The sequence below is a fragment of the Papaver somniferum genome, chromosome 5 (assembly GCF_003573695.1).
Source record: "Papaver somniferum cultivar HN1 chromosome 5, ASM357369v1, whole genome shotgun sequence".
Classification (NCBI taxonomy): Eukaryota; Viridiplantae; Streptophyta; class Magnoliopsida; order Ranunculales; family Papaveraceae; genus Papaver; species Papaver somniferum.
This window is the reverse complement of record NC_039362.1, coordinates 181,548,693-181,561,092: the sequence shown is the minus strand read 5'-3', so window position 1 is coordinate 181,561,092 and position 12,400 is coordinate 181,548,693. Positions and strand designations below refer to the sequence as shown.

The window sequence follows — 12,400 nt, the reverse complement described above, 5'->3', positions numbered from 1 at the left end:
AAATAAAGATAAAGATAATGAAAATAGAAAATAAGACACAATATTTACGTGGTTCGATCAATTTGATCTTTATCCATGGGGTTAGGGATCTTCACTATGATTGTTTGTAATTACATCTTGATTACATGGAGACTCCATTAATGAGTATTTGGAGCTCTAAGTTGGTAGAGGAAGAAGAAGGAAATAATAATAATAATACAAATTCTAAACTTGTCTTATCTCTCTCTGACTTTTCCTTTATATAGGTGTTTACATAGTGGATGACAACTCATATGTAGTGGGGTACAACTCATATTATCTCGTGCCCAAACTACATTCTCGCAAGCTTCGCTACCTTCTCGCAAACTCTCTCTATAACTTCGTAGGCTCTATCTATAATTTCGCAAACTCTTACTGTTGTGCGATATTTGGATCCTACAGGAAACTTAGTTGTTTATCTGAAAGAATGAACACGGTCTTGCCAGGACCATGTGCTTCATTTGAAGATTAAATTTCGTATATTGTCGCAACTCTAATCCATTCCAATGTCGTTACGGCACGGGTTGAGAGCTAGTTTGATTATAAGAAAGATGAAGAAGTTTTATGAGTTGAATGAATAATAGCTGAGGTTAAGATGTAGTAACAACGGTCACAATGGTGGTTTAAATACGAGAATAATATTTGCTTAAGGTTTTGTATTTGATATCTTGTTATATGGTTATGTTGTATCTTGTTGTTGATTTTATGGGTTGAAGTGAAAAATGATATTCTAAGAGGTGAGTATGATCGAATTTTGTTATTTTAGTTGTTGATTTAATTCCTTGGTCCACTGGATAGCTTTCAACAAGGCTATAGTTTCTCCACACTAGATATTCAAGGATGGGATGTTGAAGGACCCTAAATCACCAAAGGTACATGCATAGTCTTAAATGATTATTTCAATGTCAGTAGTTTTTGATCTCATGTTTTTTGTAATGTCAATATAAACGTGATAACTATTCTTATCAGGCGTAAAAAATATTTTAGCACCAGTAAATTAATATGTATAATACAATATTTATTTGGTGTAGAGTGTCGTCGGGATTCTATGTGTGCTTTTTGAAAACAAGCTGGCATCTACTTCTTCATATCTGTCAAAGACAGCAGCCATATTGTAATCAATCTCAACATCATATGGATGCCTAGATCTTTCTCAAACCAAAACATTATTCATTGTTGGATTTGAATATACAACTGCATAGAAAAATGAAATTGACTTCTCCTTGATGAGGGATTCGAATAACAAATATCTCTTTATATGGTTTCTGAATCCATACATCTTCTCATTATTTGGATGTTCCATCTTTGACTAGGATGATGTAGTAAATATGACACCTTATTGACATGGTATGTTTGTCTTAATTGAATGTGATGTTTTCAATATAGTACTCATCTATCCCAGACTATGTTAATCATCTCTCTTTTGCAAAATATCCAGTGGAAATGTTTCTTTACATTAGTTAACCTCTTTGGATGCTATTCCAAATCCAAGTTCCTTGTTTTTTCTTGTAAGATGAAGAAGATGTTTTCTCGTAAAATACTTAGTTTTCAAAACTTTAACCCATAAATATTCTGAGTGAGTGACTAATCTCCAAACTAACTTGGTTAACATAACTTCTTTAATATGTCAGATGTCTTTGAAACCAAACCCTCCAGATTTTTCTGTGTACAGATGGATAACTAAGATTTTTGTAGATATCCTCTTTTGATTTCCTTTGGATAGCTTTCATATGGTTGATAATATTTGTCGGAAATGGGAATGATGACATTTAGAAAGCGGCCATCGAGTTGAGTATTGATTGGACTTGAACTGTTCGTCTAGGTTGATGGTTTTCATTTTCCAAATATCTAGTTTTCGTTTCAACTTATCTAGCAAAATCTCAAAAGATCGTGACGTATATCAATGTTAAAAAAAATAGCTAACAGCTCAAATATGTTTCACTTAAAGCCAACTTTTTCATACCCATCATGTGCAATAGAGTACGACTAAATTAGGTTCCATAAACCTATTAATAAGTTCCATCAAAACTTTTGTAAATGGGTTTGTCTAAAGAATAAGCAATCACCGGCAAAAAGTAAATGGGTGAGCCGCGAGATGCCTTCTTTTCAAGAAGGCCAAAGAATAATAACAAAGGGGGATGTTTCCATAAATCTACTAACTAGATTTTATGCTCGTGCTACGCATCGAACAGACCCGAAAACCGCTTTGCCTCATCTCGTCCTGATGCATGCTTAAGATTTTTGATTTGGTGTAGATCGGCTTCGCCTCGCCCCAATACATGTTTAATATTTTTTATTATGTCCATGTTAGGCATCTGGCATTTTTTTCCTTTAACCATATTTTTGATTTGGTATCGCTCGGCTTCGCCTCGCCTTGATGCTTAAGATTTTTGATTTGGTATGGTTAATATTTTTCTAAGCATAACTCAACACCATAAGAAAATATTCAACACCAATTCTTGTTTCTTGACTCAACAACATATACAATTCCTTATTCACATCTTAACTGCAACTGCACACACACATTGCACCTGATTCTCAATCATTCATTCAATACAGCTGCAATATTTCATCCACAACAAACCATAGATGGTAAACATGCAATCACCAGCTCATCTGCAGCAGCACAACTCCTCTGGACCCCATGAGCTGCAACCACAATAGTCTTAACAGCTCCATCTTGTCTAACTCCACCACCTAACTCACTTCAGTGATCACAATGGTGAGTAATGTTAGTGCTAACATAACACATTATGATCCTTTACTTACACATAGTGAATAACAAATTTAGATCAATGCAACATCAAATCAAAAAGGCTAAAATGAGATACAATACAATGTAATTCATTATTACCCAAGATGTTCCTTAATTCGATCCATAAGAATGTTTTTCTTCCCTATTAATCCCAATCCAATGTTCCTCAAATAAACTTTAAATTCAGTTTTTCCAACTGACCACCTGTTCACATCCATCAAAAACAAAACACAAACTACATTTAAATCAACCCAAAAACTTACATCCTCATTGAACCATTATATCAAACACCTTACCAGCAATAACTTTCTCAATAGTTTCCATGGAGTTTCAAATCATTTGGCATCTTTGGCATTAAGTTCAGGTCCTTTTATCCCAACATCATCTGGTTTTGCATCATTTTCCGATTCAATAACCTTAGAAATCCTGCAAAATCGAAAGAAAAAAAAAATTACCTCCATCACTATACATAAAGAGGTGAATAAGTCGATGAATAAAATTAATATAAGAACCCGAATTTAGTTTTCTAAAATGAAAGTATGGATAGACTTGATGTCCCAACCCTAATTCCCTGCAAAGAAGAATTAGTGATTTCCTTCTTGGTTGATTATTTTTTGAATCACCATCCCCATAAAATCATAGAACTGAATTACCTCAGAAACATCACTACCAACAATTCCCTGATTCTCAAATCTCAGATCGAATCCATCTGCTTCATCTATAACTATTTCTCAATTATCTTCCCGCAAATTAGAAACAAACAACCAACACCTCATTACATTACCTGTTGATTCACATTGAACCCATCTTCTAATTCTTCATAAACCCTTTGAAACATGCCCTACAATCCATGATCACGGTCTTTTGTTTCTTGTGCTCGGGCTCGGGCTCAGAGTTTTTAGATGAAAGTGTAAAAAAAGGAGGTTGCTTTCTCTTTTAGATCGAAATAAGAAAATCGGAAGAGGCCGAAAAAATCAAGTTATGGTTTCAATTAGGTTTAGGGTTACATTTTGATAGGGGTATTGTCTACATCAGACGGCGTTAGTAACGTCTAGGTAAATATTTGGTGTAAACCAAGTGTAAGTAATTAGTTAGGTGTGAATTCACACACAAGTATTGTGTAGTCCATGTTTTGGTTAAAGGTGTTACAAACGGCCAGTTAAATACAAGGTGTAAACAAAGTATAATTCAGGTTTAATGTCTCTACCAATAGAGTCCCGCCACTTGTTCTCTCCAAGATTGCTCTGTGTGAAAGCTAATTTAATTTGAGGGGATGTCATACTCACCGTGCCACGTGGGAGCTCATATGACTTAGTATTTTAAAGGAGAAGAGATAACGGAGTAATAAGTTCCATCAAAATTTTTGTAAATGATCTTGTCGGAACAGTAAATAATCACCACCAAAAAGTAAATGGCTCAGACAAGGTTCCAATCAAAACTTTTGTAAATATAAATGGGAAAAGGGAATTCCGAGAATCGAACTCAGGACCTCTCGCACCCAAAGCGAGAATCATACTGTTAGACCTTAGCTCGGTCAATCTCGCATGCGTTGCTATCTCAAGCATGTTTGTCAATGTTAGTGATCAAAACTATAAGTCTTGATTTCTAGCCTACATAGCTAAGTCTCGGACTAGGATAGAAAATTGTAGTTGAGCTCAAGGACTTCATGGCGATTCATCATAGAACGACAAAGATCTATAAGGAACCGTGAAACTTCATCAACAAAAAGGTATGTGGAGACTTGAACTTATCTATCACTCACAAGTCTATCTCTTCTATCTCCTACTTCTTATGAGACAAAAGTCGTATGCTATATAGACTAGATTATACACATTTGATATTTCGAGCTGAGCATTCATTGCTTATCTTTTATATTGAAATCCTGTGTTGGTAAAGCGTTTCGCTTTGATCAAGTTTATCTTCACCTAGTGACGAAAGTCATGAAAAGTTTAAATCACTTTGAGAATTGCTCTGACGTGAATCGGCCTGTGAATAACGGTTACATAACGTCCTCTAAGAATGTCTCAATGATTGAAATGAGAGTTTAGATTACATAACCATGTATTCATTGAACCGAAGTTTTCGAGCTTTGTTGATCAAGAGAAATCAGGAGGATTATGGAATTGGCTTGCCAAGTCCGCGAACCTAATTCACAGACTCAGTCCGCGAACTGTCGGAAGTTCTAGACCGAGAATTTCTGCTGGATTTTCCAAAACTCGTTTGTGTGCTTAGTCCGCGAACCAGTCCGCGAACTTGTTTTTGAACTTAAGAGGTTATGATCTAAAGATGTGCTCTGAACATGAAACATTAAATTACTAAGGAATGCTTTATGCAAACCGTGATTATAATGTTCATGAGCCGATTCAATCGAATCGAATCATCTTTGTTTCAATTGTGTCTTGTGTAGTTACATAAGATCTCATAGCAATTGAAAAACTCTTTAACTAGTTCATTTGAGTCAATTGAACTAGTTATGGTGAAGAAGAACAAGGTTAATATGAAACTCTCATATGGTTAACCTTTTGGGTTACTATGTTGAACCAACATACACGTACACGTTTGGGCATGGTTTTCACGAACCCAGTAAACGTCTACCCAAGTGTGTGTAACAAGCTAAGTTTTCGATCTAACGGTTGAGAAATATTAGCTTGAATCTAAATCAGGTTTTCATATAACGGTGAATAAGGATTGCTTTGTAACTAAGGCAAAACCCTGATTTGAAGGCTATATAAAGGAGACATCTAGCATTGTGCAAAACTAATCCCCACACGTCTGTGTGCTACTATGCGCCCGCTAGAGTCGATCTCCATTAACCTTTGATTTTCTTCTCTAAAATCAAGTTAACTACTTAAAGACTTCATTGGGATTGTGAAGCCAGACCGATACTACTTTATCGTAGTTGTGTGATCTGATCTTGCATCTTCTATCGTAGGAGTACAATCGATTGATTGGCTTTAGATCGTGAGAGTTCTCCTATAAGAAAGATAAAGAAGTCACAAACATCTTCGTCTCACTGTTTGTGATTCCTCGACAATCTGCTTGTGTAGTCAGGAAGGATTGTAGAGAGGTGATTGATTAATCTAGGATGTTCTTCGGGAATATAAGACCGGGTTATCAATTGGTTCCTGTTCACCTTGATTTTATATCTTAAGACGGAACAAAACCTAGGGTTTATCTGTGGAGACATATTTATCCTTTTATAGACTTTTCTGTGTGAGAAAGATCTGTTTATTATCAAGTCTGTGATTTTGGGTTACATCAACTCTTGGTTGTGGGTGAGATCATCTAAGGGAATCAAGTGCGCAGTATCCTGCTGGGATTAGAGGCGTAGGAGTACAATTGTACCTTGGATCGGTGGGAAACTGATTGGGGTTCAACTATAGTCCATTCCAAAGTTAGTTTGCAGTAGGCTAGTGTCTGTAGCGGCTTAATACAGTGTGTATTCAATCTGGACTAGGCCCCGGGGTTTTCTGCATTTGCGGTTTCCTCGTTAACAAAATTTCTGGTGTCTGTGTTATTTCTTTTCCGCATTATATTTTATATAATTGAAATAATACAAGTTGTGCGTTCGTGATCATCAATTGGAAATCCAATCTTTGGTTGTTGATTGATATTGATTGATCCTTGGACATTGGTCTTTGGTACCGTCCAAGTATTCCTTGTATTTGATAAAGACTCACTATTGTTTTTATCTTGAGTAAAAATCATATCAAGAGAGAGATATTAACTCCTTGAGATACTTTTATCTAGATTGAGTCTGATTGTCTAGTTGATTCTCTAGCAAAGTATTTCGGAGTTAGTTCATACAGATTGCTAAGCAAAATATTGGGTGGTGTTGTTAGACCCCCGCTTTTTCACATACCACTAGACCAAATGCCCGGATGTTAATGAAAGCAAAACTTAAATTATAAGATCTGTATGCCCAGTTGTCCACTGTTTTCCACACACGAAGTTCTTTTATCCCTTCACAAACATCTTTAACTGCTACATCTAATTGTTGTATCCTCAACAATGTAGAGAGAATATATATACGAAAGCGCCGGAGTGTAGAAGAGAACTTGTGCAAAACAATTATGAATGCAAATTTTTATTTATCTCCTCCATCATCAATCTCATTGTTGTCTCATTCCATCACATGTTGTCAATGGCAGCAACGAAAACAACTTCTTTCCCTGACTTCATCAACACCATTAATGGAAACATCGAATACCACCATTCTTTGTCCATCACTGCCACAGTCATCATCAACACCATCAATTACTAGCATCATTCAAAATGGCAGCAGAAAACAACTCCATTGATCCCAATCATTGCCATTCGAGTTCTTTATTCTCCAACCTCTCAGCAAATTTCGGTACAGGAAGCATATTCTTAACCCCGATGGAAGCATCATAGAACTCCATACGTTTCGGTACATAAAGCATATTATTTAGTACAATCAATATAGCAAACTTACATATGCCAATCAGAATACTTCAACTAAACATGGTTAATTCAAATTCTAGTGTGAACCCAATTTCTATGTTAGGATATATAATAAGAATATTCCATAAGAAATCAACATGTAAGAATATAGATGCCTATATGTATCTATGAAACTGATTTAAGCTATATAAGAAACAGGTTGTGTGCCTAAATTATTTCTTCATTCTCTGCTCTATATAAACATGATTCCTAACAACCGGTGAATCACAAAAGGAGAAAAAAAACGATAAAGAGATCAGATTCAACTAACCGAGGCGAGGATCACTCTATCCTTAAACTCGATTTTAAGTCTCTGCTGTACTTCCATTCACATAAACATTTGTTTGAATATTCCAATCTTTTTCTCTTATATTACCCAAGAACTCAAAATCTAATTCATCATGGTTCCTCTCAAACATATCTCCGTTTGACATCTGCAGAACTAAATTCAAATTCCAATCAAAAATTAGAAAAACATAGGACTTGATTTGCTGTGTTAATTACTCCTAGAGTCAATCAATCAAAGGATCCATGGACTCACGTAAAAGGAAACGACAACCCCGGCTGTATAATATGCTGGTAATTTGATCGAAGCTCTAAAGAACTCATGAAGATAAAGGTCTTGTGAGACAAATCCTGAACCTGCACCAGAGATTTTAACAATTACTTCACAGTTGGAGGAAGAGGAAAAGGAACTGAAGAAGAAGTGTAACTCGACCATTAAAAAAAGACCAAAACATAATTTTTAAAATTGTGGGTTTGAGAATAAATTTCTTCCAGAAAATGGGTGCGAGCCTATAGTTTTGTGAGCGTGGGTTTTACAGTGGCCAAAATCTTAAAAATGGGTGTGGTAGTAGTTTTCACAAAAATAAATGGGTGAGATGCCTCCTTTCAACAAAACCAAAGAATAACAAATGGAAAGGGGGATGTTCCATAAACCTATCAATAAGTTCCATTAAAACTTTTTTAAATGGGTTTGTCTAAACGGGTCGTGAGTTATAACCCCAAAGGTGTCACTATCCATCCACAAAAAATCCATCAAAACAAAAGTAACACAAAAACCCCAAATAATATGAATATTTGGGGTTTTTGCATCAATATCCACCACTACCATCACCAACCACCACCACCATATCCAACCACTACCACCATGTCCACCATCAATATATACCAGCACTATCATCACCAACCACTACGATCACCAACCACCACCACCATATCCACCATCAACTACCACTATTAGCAACCAACACCACATCCACCAACAAATACTAGCACTACCATCACCATAAAAAGCACCACCACCAACCAACACCACTACTAACCGGAAAAAGTACCACCAAAATTTGGTTTCATCATAAACTTACTGTTTCATCATTAAAATCTTTGGTTTCATGATAAAAAAAATAGGCCAAAATTGGTTTCATCATAGAATTTAATGAAACCAAATTTTGTTTGGGATTTTTGTACCAATATTTAAAAATTTGGGGTTTTTGTATCAATTTTCTTTAATATGGAGTTTCAATGAATCCCAACATTTGAATGGAGTTTTTGTACTTTTGTTGTCTAAACAATAAACAATCACCAACAAAAAGTAAATGGGCAAGATGCCTTCTTGAATAATAACAAAGGGGGATGTTTCCATAAATCTACTATAATAAGTTCCATCAAAACTTTTGTAAATGGGGTTGTGCTTCTCTGAACAATAAAAGTTCCATATAGGGGTGAGCATGGGTCGGTATGGACCGGTTTTCGTCTCATCCGCATCCAATCCATTGCACTATGGATTTCAAATTTAGCATCCGCATCTAATCCAGATCCAACGGATTTGCATCCAATGGATGCACGGATGGACGCGGATAATCCAATGGATTTGTTTTAGTTAAAATTTATAATAAAGAAAATAAAGCCAACACAAATGACTCCTTATAAAACCTACATATCCTATATATGTACACAAATATAAAAATGCCATGTACAACACCCCAAGCAAACATCTTAAAAACTTCTAAATGATCCATAGTATTTTCTAAAACTATATAAATGTCCTTAATTTAATGGATATGGATGTCCAACGGATTTTCATGATTGCCTCCGGACCCAATCCGTTATCCGTAGGATTTCAAAAATTCCGTCTGCATCCAAACCATTAACGTAGGTTGGTCCCGATTAAATCGGTGGATTACGAATGCTCACACCTAGTTCCATACTTCCATCAAAACTTTTGTAAATGGGCTTGTGCTTGTCTGAACATACTTCCATCAAAACTTTTGTAAATGGAAAAGGGGCATTCCGAGAATCGAACTCGGGACCTCTCGCACCCAAAGCGAGAATCATACCACTAGACCAAATGCCCAGATGTTCATGAAAGCAAAACTTAAATTATAAGATCTGTATGTCCAGTTTTCCACACACGAAGTTTAGTTCTTCAATCCCTGCACAAACATCTTAAGTGCTACATCTAATTGCTGTATCCTCAACAATGTAGATAGAATATATGTACGAAAGCGCGAGTGTAGAACAGAACTTAGGCAAAACAATCAACATACACAACTAATTTGTGATAGATTATATCAGGAAAGACGCGGTTTAGACTGATTAATGTGATTTTATACTTACAATAATGATTAAAATAAACTTTTCATAGTTAAGAAATCCTTCAATCCAATAATTAGCTGCCAAATCAGTGCAATAAAAAAGAAAATCACTAACCTTTCCTTTAGCTAAGTTAAGTAACTAGCCCGGTCTATCTATAATCCTCATACTTCACTGTAAAGTCTCAGGCACGCCAATGCTATGAACACCAAAGCTACATAGCCTGACAAAGGTACAGCACTAAACCACCTTGAAACGCTTCTTCGGCAAAACGAGTGACTCTTTGCCTGCTCTCTTTGATTCACCAACTGCAGTAGTTTACGGTGGACGACTTCCTCTTCATTTTCTTCCTCAAATGGAGTTGCACTTGATGAACCTATTTCGAAATTGATTCCCATGTACAAAGGAGTTTCATCCTCTGAAATAGAAGAGCCTTGACCTTCCTCTTCGGGTTCACTAGAGTCGGAGTTCAGATCTAGAAGAACATGCCAGTTTGATGAATACTGTTGAACCTTAGCTTGAGATTTGAATGGTACATTAGGCTTATGCCGCTTACTCAATTGAGTCACCTTACTGCCCTCTGAAACTCTCCCACCTTTCTTCTCATGTTTAGAAGCCCGTTTCGGCTTCTTAGCTATGACCAAGGGTTCAAACAGCGAGATCAAATTACGGGTCTGAGTATGGTCGAGTTCAAACCAAAAAAAATCTTCAGTGTAATAGTTGTCTATGAGTATTGGTTTGTACTGTTCTTCCAGCAGTGACTTGCATTGCATTCTGACACAAACGCGAACCTGAGCACGGGTAATTACCAAAATTAGAGATCCAATGCCTGTTATTGACACAAGAAAAAAACAAATTCTAGGTGCAGAGAGACTAGTATACCTGCGCAGGGTACTTAGTAAGCTCTTGACCATCTTCACTCCATCCACACGGGTTGATATTCATTTCCCCATTGCTTGTAGCTTCAAAAATTCCGTGCATTTTTCGATCAGAGTAATTGAACAAGAATAGCGGCAAGCCAGGTTTGATCTTCCTTATGTATGAGATATGGAAAGCTGGTAAACCTGATAGAAAAGACTTTATCACAATTAGCAAGAGGAATTTCTCAACGTACATAAAAATTATTGCAATTCGACAACAAATAGACCTCAGAGGTGGATAGATTAGGCAGATGAACTAACCGAATATCTTGTTAGTGAGACATTCCGTCATGGTTTCTCTTGTACAGCCAAGTATGACACCTCCAAGTTCATCAGTCCTCAAATTCCTTGCTGTTACACTGCAGTTAACACTTGGATGCCGCACAACTCTTTCCGGTAAAGGGTTCGTCTTTGGGTTAGTCTTTTTCTTCCTCCCGGCTCCCATTTTTCTTAACCCAGATTATGCAAAACAAGATTTATAATTAACAATCATAACCAATACATCATGGACAGCATCAAGTCTCAAACAATTACCAATGCACACATCTTTGTTTTGCCAAATCTACAATTTATAGACATCAAATCAGCACGTAATGCTAGTCATATCTGGTAAATCCATCATTGGACAAACAAAAGAACTGAAATTGTACAAGCATATCCCCTTTTTCTCGTTCCCGAACCACGGCCCAAATCAGCAAGCACCAAAAGCATGATTGTAACATCAATTTGAACACAAAAACAAAAAATCCATCACAAACCCACTATGAAAAGCATGACAGAAACATCAAACAGAGCAAACAAACACAGAATCCAACTTAAATCTACAACCAAAAGTTGGAAAACATGAATTTTGTCAAAATCTGACATGAACCCATACTTATACTACACCATGTATAAACAAAACCCATAACTTCAAACATCACAAAAAATCCATCACAAACCCACTATGAAAAGCGTCACTGAAACACCAGGAAGAACATGCATACGCAAAATCCAACAACCACATTTAAGTTACATTCTTCAAATACAGAACACAAAACATGAAATTTGTCAAATTCTAACATCAACCCATACTTTAACACCATGTATAAACAAAACCCATATCTTCAAACATCTAAAAAAACAAACTAAAATCACATCTAAGATGCAAATCTAGTAAACAATCAGAGCAAAATAAGCACTACAACAACAAAAATAACATGTACAAGTAGATTACCATGAACTCTAAACTAAATGAAGCCAAGAGAGAAGAAGATTTTACCTCAAAAACAAGGATAAGGTAGATGAAGAGGAGGAACCTAAAGAAACCCAAAGAGATTTAGGGTTTGAGAAATGGGTTTTTGTCTCTTTCAGTTCACAGAGAAAGTGTGTGACCGTACCAAAGAGGAATGGAAGTGCTGAGAGTGTTTTGGAGTGAGCTGTGGAAAGTTTTTCTATAAACTGCTATTTTTGCAGCTCTTTATGATAATATGTATCCGGTAGTAACTTAACTTCAGCGCATTTCTCCCGTGATTTTGTTTGAAAATGTTTTGATTTGGATAAGTCAGCAAATCAGACGGTTAAGAATCATTTTGAGTTTTACATCAGGTAATTAATGGATTTACTGGGGACCGAGTAGGTGCTTTCCTGTTTAAGTAAAAGGGAGTAA

At 36.2% G+C, this 12,400-nt stretch overlaps 1 protein-coding gene and 1 non-coding gene across 2 annotated transcripts; both read right to left on the bottom strand.

Moving 5' to 3' along the window:
- Positions 1–9,521: 9,521 nt before the first annotated feature.
- TRNAP-UGG lies at positions 9,522–9,593 on the bottom strand. Its single transcript has one exon. It is a non-coding gene; the product is annotated as a tRNA-Pro (tRNA).
- A 215-nt stretch (positions 9,594–9,808) lies between these two features.
- On the bottom strand, positions 9,809–12,152 carry LOC113278282. Its single transcript, XM_026527166.1, has 4 exons — positions 12,014–12,152; positions 11,014–11,201; positions 10,715–10,896; positions 9,809–10,623 (listed from the first exon to the last, which is right to left on the bottom strand). The coding sequence occupies exons 2-4, from the start codon at positions 11,195–11,197 to the stop codon at positions 9,997–9,999; spliced, it is 993 nt and encodes a 330-aa protein (XP_026382951.1). The 5' UTR covers positions 11,198–11,201; positions 12,014–12,152; the 3' UTR covers positions 9,809–9,996.
- Positions 12,153–12,400: the final 248 nt, after the last annotated feature.

Bases quoted from the DNA above. Each gene is read 5' to 3' on its own strand.
- LOC113278282 (XM_026527166.1), bottom strand. From the start codon at position 11,197: ATGGGAGCCGGGAGGAAGAAAAAGACTAACCCAAAGACGAACCCTTTA. The intron at 10,897-11,013 runs GTTAGTTCATCT...CTTTTCTATCAG, and splicing joins TCTCACTAACAAGATATTCG to GTTTACCAGCTTTCCATATC. The intron at 10,624-10,714 runs GTATACTAGTCT...ACCCGTGCTCAG, and splicing joins TTACTAAGTACCCTGCGCAG to GTTCGCGTTTGTGTCAGAAT.